Source organism: Vipera ursinii (genome assembly GCF_947247035.1).
Source record: "Vipera ursinii genome assembly, chromosome: 4".
Taxonomy (NCBI): Eukaryota; Metazoa; Chordata; class Lepidosauria; order Squamata; family Viperidae; genus Vipera; species Vipera ursinii.
In genome coordinates, this window is record NC_139514.1 from 86006774 (window position 1) to 86023794 (window position 17021).

General features: G+C 40.6%; 1 protein-coding gene across 1 annotated transcript; it reads left to right on the forward strand.

Annotated features, from left to right (window-relative positions):
• Window positions 1–6078: 6078 nt before the first annotated feature.
• LOC310640350 (acetylserotonin O-methyltransferase-like) lies at window positions 6079–16031 on the forward strand. Its single transcript, XM_083362565.1, has 7 exons — window positions 6079–6299; window positions 8526–8655; window positions 9488–9558; window positions 10835–10940; window positions 12519–12637; window positions 14587–14802; window positions 15758–16031. The coding sequence occupies exons 1-7, from the start codon at window positions 6233–6235 to the stop codon at window positions 15964–15966; spliced, it is 918 nt and encodes a 305-aa protein (XP_083218691.1). The 5' UTR covers window positions 6079–6232; the 3' UTR covers window positions 15967–16031.
• Window positions 16032–17021: the final 990 nt, after the last annotated feature.

The following is a 17021-nucleotide window of genomic DNA, read 5'->3' on the forward strand; positions in this document are numbered from 1 at the left end:
TAAGAAGGCATTCTTATCTCTTCTAGCTATTCTCTGGAATTCTGCATTCAATTGGGCGTATCTTTCTCCCTTGCCTTTCGCTTCCCTTCTGTCCTCAGCTATTTGCAAAGCTTCCTCAGACAGCCATTTTGCTTTCTTGCATTTCTTTTTTTGGGGGGGATGGTTTTGGTTGCTACCTGTTGTACAATGTTGCGAACCTCTGTCCATAGTTCTTCAGGCACCTCTGTCTATCAGATCTAATTCCTTAAATCTATTTGTCACCTCTACTGTATATTCAATAGGGATATGATTTAATTCATACCTGAGTGGCCTAGTGCTTTTCCCTACTTTCTTCAGTTTAAGCCTAAACTTTGCAATGAGAAGCTCATGGTCTGAGCCACAGTCAGCTCCTGGTCTTGTTTTTACTGACTGTATAGAGCTTCTCCATCTTTGGCTCCAGAGCATATACTCAATCTGACTTCTGTGTTGACCGTCTGGTGATGTCCATGTGTAGAGCCGTCTCTTGGGTTGTTGGAAAAGAGTGTTTGCTATGACCATCATATTCTCTTGACAAAATTCTATCAGCCTGTGCCCTGCTTCATTTTGTACCCCAAGACCAAACTTGCCTGTTATTCCAGTTATCTTTTGGCTTCCTACTTTAGCATTCCAATCCCCCATGATGATAAGGACATCATTTTTTGGTGTTAGTTCTATAAGGTGCTGTAGGGCTTCATAGAACCGGTCAATTTCATCCTCTTCAGCATTGGTGGTTGGGGCATACACTTGGAGTACTGTGATATTGAATGGTTTGCCTTGGATTCGAACTGAGATCATTCTGTCATTTTGCGGATTGTATCCCAGTATTGCTTTTCCTACTCTTTTATTGACTATGAAGGCTACTCCATTTCTTCTGAGGGATTCTTGCCCGCAGTAGTATACCTGATGGTCATCTGAATTAAATTCACCCATTCCTGTCCATTTTAGTTCGCTGATTCCTAAGATGTCGATGTTCAGTCTTGTCATCTCTTGTTTGACCATGTCCAGCTTGCCTTGATTCGTGGATCTTACATTCCAGGTTCCTATGGAGAAAAAATCTTTACAGCATTGGACTTTCCTTTCACCATCAGATACATCCAAAGCTGAGCATCCTTTTGGCTTTGGCCCAGTCGCTTCATTCTTTCTGGCGCTACTAGTACTAGCCCTCTGCTCTTCCCCAGTAGCATATTGGACACTTTCCGACCTGAGGGGCTCATCTTCCAGCATCATATCGTTTTGCCTTTTGGTACTGTCCATAGGGTTTTCATGGCAAAGATACTGGAGTGGGTTGCCATTTCCTTCTCCAGTGAATCACGTTTTGTCAGAACTCTCTGCTATGACCTTTCTGTCTTGGGTGGCCCTGCATGGCATAGCTCATAGCTTCATTGAATTATGCAAGCCCCTTCGCCACAACAAGGCAGTAATCCATGAAGGGGTAGCACACATAAGTCCTCACAAAAACTAATGTATTATTTCACAGTGTCAGTGAGTTCATCCAAGTTGCTGAGGCAGCTTCAAAAATATTCCAGTTTGTGCAGTTGAAGCAAGCTTGTAGCTTTAACTTTGCCTCTTCGGTCCAAGATTTCACTGTTTTAACTATTGGTTTTATGATTTTAAATCTTTGTTTATAAACAGGTACAAGGCGAATCATACAATGATCAGAATGTCCCACAACCACTCTTGGTAGAGAGTGATAGGCAGTGCTTTTTTTCTAAAAAAAAAAAAGGTGCCAGAATTGTCATCTTGGTGGGTGCAGGAGACGGGGGTGGGGGGTGGGGGTGCGGTGCTGCTGAAGTCACAGGTGCGAAGGGTGTTGGCGGCGGGCTCCCCTCCTTGGGGCCAGAGCCGGCGCGGCTGGTGCTGTGGGAGCAGCAGAGCCCACTCTATATGGCTGGGCTGCGCAATGTGGGCAGCAGAGGTGGTGCGGGCCAGGCAATGTTTTAATCTTATGATTTTAAAAATATATTTTTTCTATTGTAAGTTTCCCCAAACCTTGCCATGTGGATTGCATACAAATATTATATAATTGGTAAATAAAGGTAGAACATATGTTAAATATACATCAAATAATAATATGCTTCCCTACAAAGTCAATTCTTGCTCAATGACAGACCAAGGAGTTAACTCGGAAAGGCAAGAGGAAAATCTAGAAGAGGTCTGTGCAGCTCTTCAACATCTTCATCAACAATTTGGATGAGGGGATAGATGGGGAACTCATCAAATTTGCAGACAACACCAAGCTGGCAGGAATATCCAATACTCCAGAAGATAGGCTTAAGATACAGGAGGATCTGGACAGACTCGAACACTGGGCACTATCTAACAAAATGAAATTCAATGGTGAAAAAAGTAAGGTTTTACATTTAGGCCTGAAAAATCAAATGCACAGGTATAGTATAGGTGGTACCTTGCTCAATAGTAGTAACTGTGAGAGAGATCTCGGAGTCCTAGTGGACAATTACTTAAATATGAGCCAGCAGTGTGCTGCAGCTGCCAAAAAAGCCAACACAGTGCTAGGCTGCATTAACAGAGGTATATAATCAAGATCACGTGAAGTACTAATAGCACTTTACAATGCCTTGGTAAGGCCACATTTGGAATATTGGATCCAGTTTTGGTCACCACGATGTAAAAAAGATGTTGAGACTCTAGAAAGAGTACAGAGAAGAGCAACAAAGATGATTGGGGGACTGGAGGCTAAAACATATAGGGAACGGTTGCTGTAATTGGGTATGTGTAGTTTAATGAAGAGAAGGGTGAGGGGTGACATGATAGCAGTGTTCCAATATCTCAGGGGCTGCCACAAAGAAGAGGGAGTTAAGCTATTCTCCAAAGAATAGCTCTTGTAGAAAGGAAAGGCCCACACTGATAAATTAAAAATCTTTGTGGTCTGCAAAGGAATGCTGGTGGGCTAATCAATGATTTGGTGACTAGAGGAGCATCTACAGTGTTGGAGCTTGTGGTCATGGTAAGCCATGGAGGCACTAGGCAACATGACTTTCAGGGCTGTAGTGGTGATTTTATTACTTTTTTTTTTAAAAAGTCTGTGCTCTGTCCAAGGGTGCTTGGTAGGCTGCATGTACAGGCCTGGTCTAGAATTTATTTTGGAGCATTCAACTATCTAGAGCAGGCATGTCAAACTCATTTTGTTTGAGCCAACTTTTTATAAAAGAATTGCCATTAATTTGTTTTAATAAAATAATTTAAATCAAGTATTCACTTGATTTCAAATTAAATGAATGAGATTTTTTTTAGTATAATTGCCAAATGCAATAAACTGGTTTTAGGTATATGTTACTGGAAGGAAAAAGCAATCCCTGTTGCGTTACTGATCTCAGAGAAACATTTGCATGTATGCAGGTATCCTTAGGGTGCCATAGTTATGGATGAGAAATATTGGTTGCAAAGTTGGCATTTCTGGATGTAATACAGATATTTTGGACTTATTTTTGTTTCTTTGCATGTTTGATATTTTTAAAAAGGCGTATGCTACTGACTACGCTTATGCACATATGTAACATGATCACTGCTTGTCCAAAATTTTACTATACACATAATACCCCCAGAAATTATTTTAGCCTTTTTAATAAATGTTGTTATTGATGTTAAGCTCACCAGAGAAAACATCATATATTGTTATTTATATACTAGGTTAATTATTTAAAGACTGAAGTGCAACATAACTAGATTCTAAATAATCTATTTTTCAAAACACACAACAGTCCAAACAGTAAAAGTAAAGTCCAAATTAAGAATATTTCATTCTTAAGAATTGTTTACATTCAAAACAGTTTTCAAGAGTGTACAAAAGATACTATTTTTTTTCTAGAATCAGCTAAATTAGACATATTACATTGATAAAAATGTTTCTCATTTCTTTGCTGTTACCTTTGATTTCATTGCAGAGATGTTAACATAAGAAATAGATTATTTTGTTATCTAATTTTACCTTCCAAAAGACAGAAGCAGATGGAAAATGTGAGGTTCTTTCCTGTTGGTTTTTCTGAATTAGCTGTTTTAGATTCTAAAAGTTTAGTTCCTAAAGAAGTAATCCTGTAAATAATTTTAATGTCCTCCTCTAGTGCAGGCTCTTTTATGACTCAAGGATTTCAACTCCCAGAATTCCTGAGCCAGCATGGCTCAGCTTGGAAACCTCTCCCTTTCCCCTCAGCATGGCTGGCTCAGGATTTCTAGGAGTCGAAGTCCATGAGTCATAAAAAGGAGCCAAGATTGCTAGCCCTGCAATAGGCTTAGGAAAACCAATAAGGGAGCTGGGTTGTTTGTTTGTTTGTTTGTTTGTTTTGCAAAAAAAGGTTCCGGAACACCGTTCTGAGCATTCTATGAGAAAAAAAGCCCTGACAGCAAGTGACATTGTTCCTTACAAAGAATAGTCAAGCAGGGTTTATAAAAACTAGGCTTCTGCTATTAGGCAACATTCAAAGATCTGCAGATTAGCTCATAATTTAGTCTAACACAAATTGGCTTTATTTGTTTATTTCTAAACTACACACTATAGCTCAGTGTTTGTGCAATAAATAGATTCCTTTAGCAAAATAGCATGATACTCTATTAACTGCTCCAAATTGAAATTGGATGTGTGAAAATCCATGAAAATTTGGTTAACCATCCATTTAAGGAATATTAATTCTGTATTTGTACCAAATGATTATATAGTTCAATGTGCATATACCAAAAGATATAACTCAATTGGTAACTTTTAATATAACTAAAATTAGAGAGAGGTTTCTTTAGCTAATGATAAATGGGAATGTATTAAGCCTTACTATTTGGGGAAGGTAAAAAGGTAAAGGTTCCCCCGTGTTGTGTCGGTTTGGCAATCAGAGAGACTCAGACTTCAGGCGTGCAGTGACTTTATTAGGAGGAAAGATGGTCCAGAACTGAGGAACAAAGGTTACCTGCCTTATTTTATACCTGACCAGGTGAATGCCTGGCCAATAGGTTTAAACTCAGGTTTCCTGCCGGCTGGGCAGCCAATCCCTTTAAATCCGGCTTTCCTGCCGAACGCTGTTCCTGCACGGAGCTGTCCAGCTCCGCGCATCCTTATTCAGCTGTCACACATGTATGCTATGCCAGCATACACTACACCCCTTCCCCCATAAGCAAAGACAATACCCTTTTCCAATTTCCAAACTCCCCTCCCCAACAACTATATATACTTAATTCCCACAAAGGCTTTCCCTGCCGCCCTCAAGTTCACACATACTCTGAGAGGTAAGCAGGAGGCCTGTGGGATCAGCCAGAATGTCTCAGGGGTTCCCCCCCTTCAGGCCTGGTGTTGCCATTTGAGTTGTTTGACCTGGGGTTGTGGTATGCCCCAGGTGCAGGCGGTGATATTTCAGGTGTGGAGATGTCCCTGTCCTCATTGGACCTGGAGTTATGAGGACTCCCTGGGCTTGTACAAGATGTTGTGGCCCCGTTACTCTGGTCTGAATGTTGGTGGGGTCTGACTAGTTCCAAAACCCAAGGATTGGAAAATGCTTCTCTGTTTGCTGTGTCACTTTGGTCCCCCTGATTAGGTTCAGGTCTGGGTAGGGCCTCCTGATTGTATAAATGTATGGCCTTATTTATTCAATGAATTGAAGACCTGACAGTACTTACCACTTATGAGAATGTAGACTTTGGCTTTGTATGGGCAAGTATAATGAAATATGGGATTCATTTATATAAAATATGGTAGGTTAAAAATGCTAGTCATATAAATGCATTTAAAAATCAATGCATAATTAAATAATATTTGCATTAGATAAGTATATATAGAATTATAACTGTTTACGGTTATAATGAAATATGCTATTTTTGGTTGTATTTATTTCACAAAGAGTATTCTTTTCCCCTCTTTTTTGGCAAAGTATATATCTCCATCATTATTATCTTTGTCTTTTGCTCCTTTTCTTTCTCTCTTTTTTGTTTATCCATTAAAAATCAGTAAATAAAAATAAAAACCATGCTCCCACAATCTTTGACCACTGAACAGCAAATATGATTCTTTGTGTGATCTGGAACTCTTAAAAGTTTAAATCTGTAATCTGTAGGATCTGCAATCCTTCTCTTTTTTTGTGCCTCCTCTGACTTCTTTATTTCTTCGCAGATCATATTTACTACCAGTCACTTGGGTGTCTTCGATTTGCTGAGAGAGTCAGGGAAACTGATCTCCCCTGCAACTGTGGCTGAGCGCTTGAAGACCAGTCTTACCGGGATGCAGATGCTGCTGGGGGCTTGTGTGGAGTTAAAGGTCCTGAAAGTGGAATGGAAGGATGGCAAAGGTGATCCTAATTATCAGGAGGAAGCAGTTAGGGTTGTTTTAAAATGACCACATAGCGTTATTTTCCATGAGGTTAGGAGTATTTGGCCATTCTTTTCTCATTCTTCTTTTAATTTATTTACTATAAAATCATTGTATATAAAATGATCAGTGAGATTATAAAAGCCCAGTCTACCACAATTCCAATAAAGAAGAAAAATAAGTGCTCAAAAGAACTCTCAGACTCAGAACAAAGAATTGCAACAAAAGTAAAAAAATATCTTAAAAAGCTTCTTTCACCATGTAGAAAAAGAGAAAAAAGTCAAGGAAATGATTGGTCAATAACTGTGAGAAAATGGCAAGGTGACGAGCAGTACGGAAAAAACAGAACTGCTTAACTCATTTTTTGCATCTGATTTTATACAAAAGGGAAAAAAACAATCTGACCTATAGCAATGCAAATCAAAATAAGAAAGAAAATGGTAAGAGAACACTGATCCAGTCTAGACAACTTCAAATCACCAGGACCAGATGGGTTGCATCCCAAGGTTCTGAAAGGAATTGGCAGACGTGATCTCAGAACCACTGAACTGTATCTTTCAAAGATACTGGAGCACTGGGGAACTATCAGATGATTCAAAAAGGGCTGATGTAGTTCCTACATTCAAAAAAGGAAAAAAAAGGATCCAGGAAACTACAGATCTATAAATCTGACATCAATACTTGGGAAGATTTTGGAAAACATAATCAAGCAATAAATCTGTGAACACCTATAGGCAAACAAACAAACCAGAATTTGTCAAAAATTGATTATGCCAAGGAAAACCTATTGCATTCTTTGACAATGTCACAAAATAGTAGACAAGAGAAATGCTGTTGATATTATTTACATAAATTTCAATAAGGCATTTGACAAAGTAAACAACAACTTACTACTTGATGAGGTAGAAAAATGTGGCTTAGATAGCATCAGCACTAGATGGATTCATAATTGGCTGACCACACTCAACATGTAGTCCTTAATGGCATCTACATGGAGGGAGGTATGCAATGGGGTACACCAAGGTTCTATCTTAGGCTCAGTACTTTTCAATATCATCATCAATGATTTAGATGAGGAATAGAAGGGGAACTCATAAAATTTGTAGATGATACCAAGCTGGCAGGAATAGCCAACACTCCAGAAGATAGGCACAGAATGATCTCAACAGACTTGAACATTGGGCCCTATCTAACAAAATGAAATTCAATCATGAGAAAAAAAGGTTCCACATTTAGGCAAGAAAAACCAAATGTACAGATACAGAGTAGGTGGCATCTGGCTTAATAGTAGTAACTGCAAGAGGGATCCTGGAGTCCTAGTGAAAAATCACTTAAATATGAGCCAGCAGTGTGCTGCAGCTACAAAAAAAGCCAATGCAGCCCTAAGCTCCATTAAGAGAGAGATAGAATCAAGATCACGTGAAGTGTTAATACCACTTTATAATGCCTTGGAAGGATCACACTCAGAATATTGCATCCAATTTTTTTGCTATGGTATAAAAAAAGATGTTGAGACTCTAGAAAAAGTGGAGAGAAGAGCAACAAAGATGATTTGGGGACTGGAGGCTAAAACATATGAAGAAATGTTGCAGGAATTGGTCATGTCTAGTTTAATGAAAAGAAGGACTAGAGGTAACATGATAGCAATGTTCCAATATCTCAGGGGTTGCCACAAAGAAAAGAGAGTCAAGCTATTCTCCAAGGCACCTGAAGGGAGGACAAGAAGCAATGAATAGAAACTAACCAAGGAGAGAAACCACCTAGAATTAAGGAGAAATATCCTGGCAGTGAGAACAAATAATCAGTGGAATGACTTGCCTCCAGAAGTTGTAGGTATTCCAACACTGGAGGTTTTTTAAAGAATCATTTGTCTGAAGAACCATTTGTCTGAAATCTTATAGGGTTTCCTGCTTGAGCAGGCAGTTGAATTAGAAGACCTCCGAGGTCCCTTCCAACTCTGTTATTTGTTTGTTGCTATTCAGTTTTGCTTATTAATTTCTCATGAATCTTATGTTCAGAGAACTCAGCCACTTCATTTCAGGAACTCTTTTTGGAATACCAAGTCAAATGTTTTTTGGATTTCAGGATTTCAAACAAACTGTAATCATTTATAATGAACCTCATGCTTTGCTTTTATCACATGTATAAGGAATTCAGCAAAGGGGTTTTGAAGTAATTGTCTTTTATCTTATGCTTTCATTTTCAGATCTTTATGGAAACACAGAGTTTGCCAACCTCTTTCTGGCTAAATCAAGCCCAAAGTCTCAGTATTATTCCATGAAGTTCTATTCAGAAACTATTTATCCAGCAATGCAATACTTGTCTGAAGCTGTGAGGTAGGAAGGGAGTATCGGTAAAGTAAAAATCTTTTCTCAAAGACCATATTAAAGACCAGAACTGGTAGGCTTCCTTTCCCACAAGCAACAGAGATTTGTATTCTGTATCATTTGCATGATACAACTACTGTAGAAGCATCATCACTCAATACAATCTGCCTATTTTCTCAGTTGTCTCTTCTGCGATCAAAGAAGTAATGACCTTTGCACCTCAAGATCTGTTTAATTCTCTGTTGCTTACAAGACATGGAGTTTCAACAGACGCAGTGGTGATGAACCGATTCCACACACCCATTTGCTTTTGGACTTTTCCAGTTGTGTTATTTATTCATTTAATCAATATTTAATTGTTGCTCAATGTCTTTGGAAAAGATGCCTTTGCAACCCACAGACACTTAGAAAGCCAGCTTGTAAAAATTAGGTTTAAGATTTTTAATCTGATTAAAAACATTGTCCTAGCATTTTAATTTAGAAAGACACTTTGATGATTGCAACCAAAACTCAGTTCATAAAATATCAGAATTCAGGTGTTTAATAATTAAAGTGACCAAAAATATTGTGCAAAAGATTTGGCTAAAGGAATTTAATAACTATTTAATGATAAAAAACAGTGAAACAAGGTGGACGTAAAGAGTCAGTTTCTGTCAGATTCATTCACTTCATAGGTTTCCATTATTGTTTTGAGCCTGTGATATTTTTGGAGTAACTTTTGCAAGTTATATTATTGTGCTATTTGAACAGAAGCACTATTTTGATCCTGGGGAGGTAGAAGAATATAATCGCTAATGGTAGTTTTGTTGTTTTCAATTTAAAAAACCATATAATCTGCTAGAGGGATGGGAAACCTCCGATTCAATCAATATATGGCATTTCTTCAAAAGAATTTTATGGACCTCAGTACAGGTAAAATAGGATTTTATGACGTTCTTTTGTAAAGATTGGACAGTAAATAGCTGTTTTGCTTTTATATATCAAATCTCACTTTGCAGCTCTGCAAATATTTTCATGGAAGTTTTTTTTAAATAAAGAAAAAGACCAGACAAGCAGTGCTACCCACCAAAACTGATTTTGGCCAATCTGTCACAATCAGAGCCAAAGCCCAGTTTTGCTGTAATGATCATCACACTATTACATCCACCCTACAATCACAAATTTGGAGCCTGGGTTGCGAATCAGCCAATTTATCCACACTGGATGGTTTGCAAGAAGAAGGTATGGAGAGTGTAAAGTCGTGTGCTTCACAGAGAGGCGGACACAGAGCTGGGTAACGATGAGTTTATTCGGAACAGAACGTACTAGAGAAACAGGGGAAACCTGGCGTCTATTTGTACCTGCCCAGGTGGGTGGCATCCAATCAGCAGCTGGCACATCGGGTAGACCGGTTGGCGGTTCCTGACCCGCAGCTGATGCACGGGGTAGACCGGGGTTGTCTGAGAGAGCCGGGCTGGGTAGACCTGGGGCCGCTGCCGCACTGCTGGGTAGACCGGGAGCGATGGGCGCTGCAGCCGGAAAACTGGGTAGACCAGGGGCCGCTCGTTCCACATCCACACTCCTGATACTGCTGCTTGGCTGCCGCTGGGCGTTGCTCCTTCACGCGGTCCCAGGAGTAGGTGGTCGATTGCTGCTGGCGGTGGATGGTGTCTACCTCGAAGTCTCCCCCTTCTGCGTCGCCGTGGCCGGACAGCTGATGGATGGCCCCATTCTCCCTTGCGTCGGACTCCTCCGCTACGTCCCAGGCTAAGAACTCCTCCTGGACGTCCCGAAGGGTCAGCTTCTGCTTGGCAAACATCTTCTGCCCTCAGCTTCCGGTCCCTTTGCCTGCAGACAATCCGATCTCGCAGACGGACTTCGAGGTTGTCGAAGTTGCAGTGTCTCGCCGCTTGTCGCAGGGCAGCCATGTATTGCTTCGCAGTCTTGCCTGGACGCTGGTCCCGTTTCTCGAAACGGTACCGCCAAGCTATCTCTGAAGTTTCAGGCTTAAAATGCTCCGTTAGTTTAGTTATCAGTTCACTGTACCCGACGGTGTGAATGTCGTCAGGCACGCAAAGACCGACTGCCAGCTGGTACGTCTCCATGCCACAGCTGCAGAGTAGCGCCGCCGCTCTCTGTTGGTCATCCTTGACCCCATTCGCCTGTAGGTAGCACTCGAGCTGACCTACGAACGCCTCCCACTCCTCAGGGCGGTTGCTGTTGAAGATGGGGTATTGTCCCAGTTGCGCCATTACCTCGGTCGGGGTCGTCCTGCGTCGGTTCCTGAGCTGCCGATGGGAGTTCGTCCGCGGCTAGCGTTTACTGGAGCAGGATCCCATCCTCGTCGCCAGTGTAAAGTCGCGTGCTTCACAGAGAGGCGGACACAGAGCTGGGTAACAATGAGTTTATTTGGAACAGAACGAACTAGAGAAACAGGGGAAACCTGGCGTCTATTTGTACCTGCCCAGGTGGGTGGCATCCAATTAGTTCAAACCTGGGCTTCCCGCCAGTGCAGGTGACCAATGGGTTTAAATCCTGGCTTCCCACCAGGCTGACCATGCCTGGGGCTGTCAACAGCTTAACCCATTAGCCATTAGCGGTTATCGCCCGGAGCTGTCCAACCCCCCTGCTGATCTGCACCATCAGCCTCCTGCTGTGCTGTTCTTTGTGTATGCTGAGAGGCATACACTGCAGAGAGATTCACTGAATATTGTTTTCATAATTTGGGGATGGGGAGTTTCTTGTTATCTTCTGCTTCCCAAATCCGAATTCATTATTTCCTGGGTTTTGCATAACGTTGCTTACTTTGAAAGAACAGTAGCTATGTTTAGTGAAGCATGAATAATATACATACTTTCCCATGTCTTTTCTGTCTTATGATGTTTTGTTCTTCCAGTCTTCAGTCTCTTTTTGCTGGAACTGGGGTATTCAACCTGTCTCACTTATCAAGAATTAATTTTCAAAAGGGAAAACTGAAATCTACAACTAGAGCTAAGTCAACTACATGTGCAATTCTAGCAAAGCACAGGAACAAAGATGCTTTCATTCATTATCCACAGATTTTCCCAAATCCTTATCATGCATCTCCTGTTGCTCAAATGCCAGCCTACAAGAATGTTGACATTTGAGATTCTTCCAGGACAGATGATCCTAAGGCAAATATTGGCATATTTAGCAATTTTGGACAGGAATTGCTCAGGGTAATTTATCTCTTTAAAACCAGAAAGGTAACACAAACTCCTGCAGAAACCATGGCCACATAATGAAAAAATATAATTCTAGCTTTATGATCACATGTTAATCATATAGTAGTTCATGCAGTTGTTAATCATCTGCCAACTGATTGGAGTCTGCATGGGTCTTTCTGATTTTCAGCTCATTTATGATCTGGGTGGAAAGTCTCCCAGGAAACACTCAGTCCCTGAGCTACCACCCAATGTCCTAGGAATGCCACCATGGGAGGTGGTTGACTATTTCTGTACTCCTTTGTCTTATGTCCTGAGTGCCAGCTTCCCTGTGTGACAAAGTGATAGCAAAGAAAATATGTGCATCATCTTCTGTTCAAGGCTCCCTGGATGCTTTGCAAGGAGAAGAAGATATGGAGAGATGTGCTGAATATTGTTTTCAAAATCTTGGGGGGGTGTCTGTATTCTTTTTTTGTTATCTTTGACTTCATAACTCATTTTTTAATTATTTCCTGGTCTGCATAAAGTTGATTACCCTGAAAATGAATAGTATGCAAAGTAGCTATGATAGGATCTTAGTGAAGCATGAATAATATACAAACATTCCCATGTCCTTTCCGTCTTATGATGTTTTTTTCTTCTAGTCTTCACAACTTCCATATAGTTGTGTCTCTGTTAATCATCTCCCAATGCAAATTTTAATTCTAGTTCAAAGGAAAGCACTGAAAGCTTTTTCAGATTCATGAGCGAGGCTTGGAGTCTGTATGGAAAAGAAGTGGTGTCTGCCTTTGACCTTTCTGATTTTCATCTCATTTATGATCTGGGTGGTAAGTAACTGAAAGTCTTCATTATGCCAATTTGATACTATGCGATATTCTGGAGAGACTGGATTGAAAGACTTTCAGGCTCTGTCAAGACATGTAATTCCCTCATTGTAAAAGTAGACTTATAGAATCCTATCCTGTGATCTTCTTTGTTTTGAACCTTATTTGTAAATACCCAATTTTAAAATGGCTTAGCTTGTCAGAATTACTGACTGGGTTACACTAAGTATCAACAGTCCTGTGACTGTTTGGAAAGAGGTGGGGGCATTTTTGAAGATGAAAGCACTCTTTTCCTTCCTTTTCTCTCCCTTGTCTGCTATGATATTGCCGTGATGATTGAATTAAAAGAGAGCCAGCAGGTGCGTTGATCAGGAATCTAATGATAGCCTCGGTAGAACATACACATAGTTAGTCCAGTTACCTCAGGGGGCCTTTAGGGTCATGGAAATTCTCCCAGGAAACACACAATGTCCCTGAGGTACCACCCAATGTCCTTGGAATGCCATCATGGGAGGTGGTTGACTATTTCTGTACTCCTTTGTCTTATCCACTGAATGCCAGCTTCTCTGTGTGACAAAGTGACATCCAAGAAAATGTATCAATATGTTCTGAGGAACCCATCTTAATTCAGCTGTATAAACATGTATAGCTTATCAAGGCAAACACTGGGACTCTGCCGGTTTTCAAGCCATACCTGAAAACCAGCAGAACAGGTGTAGTGGTTAAGGCATTCAGTCCCTTCCTTGCCTGGTATGATATTGACATGATGCGCTGAATGAAAGGTGAGCCAGCTGGTGTGATGGTTAAGGCATTCAGGCTAGAAACTGAGAGAACAGAAGTTCTAGTCCAGCTGAGTGTCCTTGGGCCAGTCATTTTTTTCAGCCCTATGAAGAAGACAATGACAAACCTGTACTGAAGTCTTGCCAAAAAACAAAACAAAACAACAATAAAACAAAAAAATCACACTATCCTGCAAGGGCTTATCCTGGCTGGAATGGGACAATTCACCACTACCACCTGGCCGCAGGACACCTCGTCCAAGGCAACACATCACAGGGACAACTTGCCATGAGCCTGGGCCTTCCACTCTGGATTCCAAAGTTGGCCTGGTTGAGGGACGTGAACACACACAGAGACATAGAAACACAGACAGTCAGAGAGAAATACATACACATACACACACATGCATGCAAGCGCACATACACACAGACACCCCATTCTGAGCTTGGGGATTTTTATTAGCATCCCTGCTGGCAAGCTGCCAATTGCACCCTGAGCTTGGAGGGAAGGACCTTTCCTTCAACATCTGCATGCACACACATACACCCCACCCCATTTCAAGCTTGGGGACTTTTATCTGCATCTGAGCTGGTAAGCTGCCAATCACACCTGGGCTTGGGGAGAAGGACCTCTTCTTCTGTGTGTTGTATGTGTGCTACACAACCTGTCAGTCAGCATGGTAAAATATTTTATTTATTGACTGATTAAATTGTACACCACCCAGAGCCACTTGGTGAGGAAGATGGGCAGTTAATAAGTTTAATATATAAATAAACAATCAAACACACATTAATGAATATACTTCTTTAATTCACAATATTATATATCTGTTTAGCACAGGTATATGAAAAATAAAATAATGAGGTAAGCTAAAATCATAACAAATGTTCTAGTAAATTGTTAAAAATGCAGGATATCTTCCTTACATAGTTCCTTTTTTTGCATTGTGCTCTTTTTTTCAAGGAAGTAGCGGTGGCTTAGCTAAGGAATTGGTTTCAGTGTACCCAAATTGTACTGTGAAACTTCTTGACCTTCCTGGAGTTGTGGAAATATCAAAAAAATATAATGCATTTTCAGATGAATCCCAGATCTCTTTCCATGAAGGTAATATGTGCTTTGAATCAATACCTCTGCCATTTCAAAGCAGTAGCTGAAAAAAAGTATCATTGTAGAAACCAGCTTTACAAACAGGAGAAGAAATTGTTTCTCCAAGTTAATAGAATTAACAAATTTCTACCTTATAAAGAGATGTATTCTTATTACAGGGGATTTTTTTAAAGATCCAATTCCTGAAGCAGATCTTTACATCTTATCAAGAGTCTTGTATAATTGGAGTGATGAAAAGTGCATCCAGCTGCTCACAAAAGTATTTACAGCCTGTAAGCCAGGTAAGCATTGCTAGAAAGAGAAAAATTGCCATTTCTGAATGAGAAGACAACCAGATCCATCCATAGTGTTTTTATGTACTTGCAACAACCCCTGATAATGTACAGATAGTGCTCAATGTATGACCTAAAAGGGGCTCAGAATTTTGGTTGTAGGTCACTGCAGTCATTAAGTGATACAGGTGGTCCTTGACTTATTTATTTAGTGACTGTTACAACAGCACTGGAAAAAGCGACTTATGACGGTTTTTCATGCTTACGGCCATTGCAGCATCCCCATGGGCACAGGATCAAAATTCAGATCCTTGGCAACTGGTTCATATTTATGATGGTTGTGGTGTCCTGGTGTGATGTGATCATGATTTGCTTCTGTGAAGCAAATTCAGTGGGGTGGAGAGAAGAAGGCAGGGAGCAGAACTGAGGCTTCCTCGGCCACAGCAGCTTTTTGTGTGTTTCCTAACCAACATTGAAGCATTACTATATTATGGAATCCAGTTCCTTCCGTAGGTGTCTATGAGAGCATGGGAAGCAATCATGTGGTAAATGAGCTAAAGTGGCATATGTTATGAGTTAGGTATGATGAAGGATCCAAAGTTGGCATAACATTTTTATATCTTTTAGGTCTCTCAGGAGACTAAATTGGAGCATGAACTTAGTCTAGGGCAGGGGTCGGCAACCTCGGCTCTTTTATGACTCGTGGACTTCAACTCCCAGAATTCCTGAGCCAGCTATGCTGGCTCAGGAATTCTGGGAGTTGAAGTCCACGAGTCATAAAAGAGCCGAGGTTGCCGACCCCTGGTCTAGGGAGAAGGAGAACAATTTCCCAAAACAATATTTTTAGAAGACTGGGAAAGTGATGGGATAAACGTCACAACCCTAAAAATGAAAATGAGATGCAAGGGCATTACCTCTTTTGTAGGCAACGTATTACTGATTTCACAAATTACTTTTGCAACAGGTGGTGGAGTCTTAGCAATGGACCCTATTATTGATGAAGAAATATCTGGGTTACTTCCTGGACATTTGTACTGCATTATAATGTTGCTTTTGACAGAAGGAAAAGCACGGAAAGAATCAGTGCATCGAATGCTCTTCCAAACTGCTGGCTTTAACGATATTCAGTTTAAGAAAGAAAATCTCTACGATGTCATTTTGGCCAGAAAATAATATTCAACATGTTTAATTCCGACTAAATGTTAGATAATTCAAATAATAAAAATGCTTTTACTATTGTCTTTATTCTAGTGTATAGACATATCTATTTACTATACTAACCTTATCATCTGTCTATTCATTACTTTGATTTTCATCACTGGAAGAAAGCAATATTCAACAATCATAGGGAAAAACAGTGCCTTCAAGAACCAAGCCATCATACACCCATTAACATTTCTGATTACACAGGAAAATGTTAGCACAGCTTGCATAAGAGTGATGACTTATTACAATATCAAGAAATGGATTCGGCAGATACAATAAGGATGGAGAAATACCAAATGTTTTCCGTCTTAAAGCCACAATGTAGACTTTAGTAGTGGCTCTCATCTATGTTCAGGAGAGCTCATCTCTTATTGAACACCAGCAATACTTTAGATGCTTTTCTCCAATTTGATTTCCCAACTTCTCAGTAAACCATGGAGACTGAGAAAAGGAGAGAGATGGCTACAATTTGATCCAAGTCCTCAGCAGCCCCTTGTTCCAAGCAGCAACCAAGACCTTGGATCGACCATGCAGCAAACCAACATGGCTAGTCCCCAGCTCCTTTGAAACTGCTCAGCAATCAGTCAGTTGAAGCAGACCAATCTATTGTGTCCATAGTGGGTCATGGCATTGGAGAATCCCTAGGAAATCAGGGCGTAATCTGACTGACAAAGGAGACAATGTAAGCTCTTACAATTTCAGATCACACTGCCACTTCTCTGACAGGAACACTAAATCAGAAGTCAGGCTACAGATGACCTGGGAGATGCTTCGATGATTGTCATGGAAGTCCTGAACTCCTGAGCCACCTCAGACTCTATTCTCCAAGGAGTTCAGGCAAGAAGATTGTAGTGCAGGTAAAACAGCAACAGTCCCAACTGATTCCTAGACCCCAAATTAATGAACAGGTTCTCACAATTGGAAACCTGTTGAGCAGGGTCCCTGAAAGACACAAGGGATTGCCTGATAACAATAGCTAGACCCCCATCAGCACATACCTGATTAGCCCACCTTCACCCCCC

What these genes read in the sequence shown, in the direction of transcription:
- LOC310640350 (XM_083362565.1), top strand. Translation starts at nt 6,233, where the DNA reads ATGCAGATGCTGCTGGGGGCTTGTGTGGAGTTAAAGGTCCTGAAAGTG. An exon ending in TTTTATGGACCTCAGTACAG is followed by an intron (nt 9,559 to 10,834) that starts GTAAAATAGGAT and finishes CCCACTCCTCAG; the next exon opens with GGCGGTTGCTGTTGAAGATG. An exon ending in TGGGAGTTCGTCCGCGGCTA is followed by an intron (nt 10,941 to 12,518) that starts GCGTTTACTGGA and finishes TTTTAATTCTAG; the next exon opens with TTCAAAGGAAAGCACTGAAA.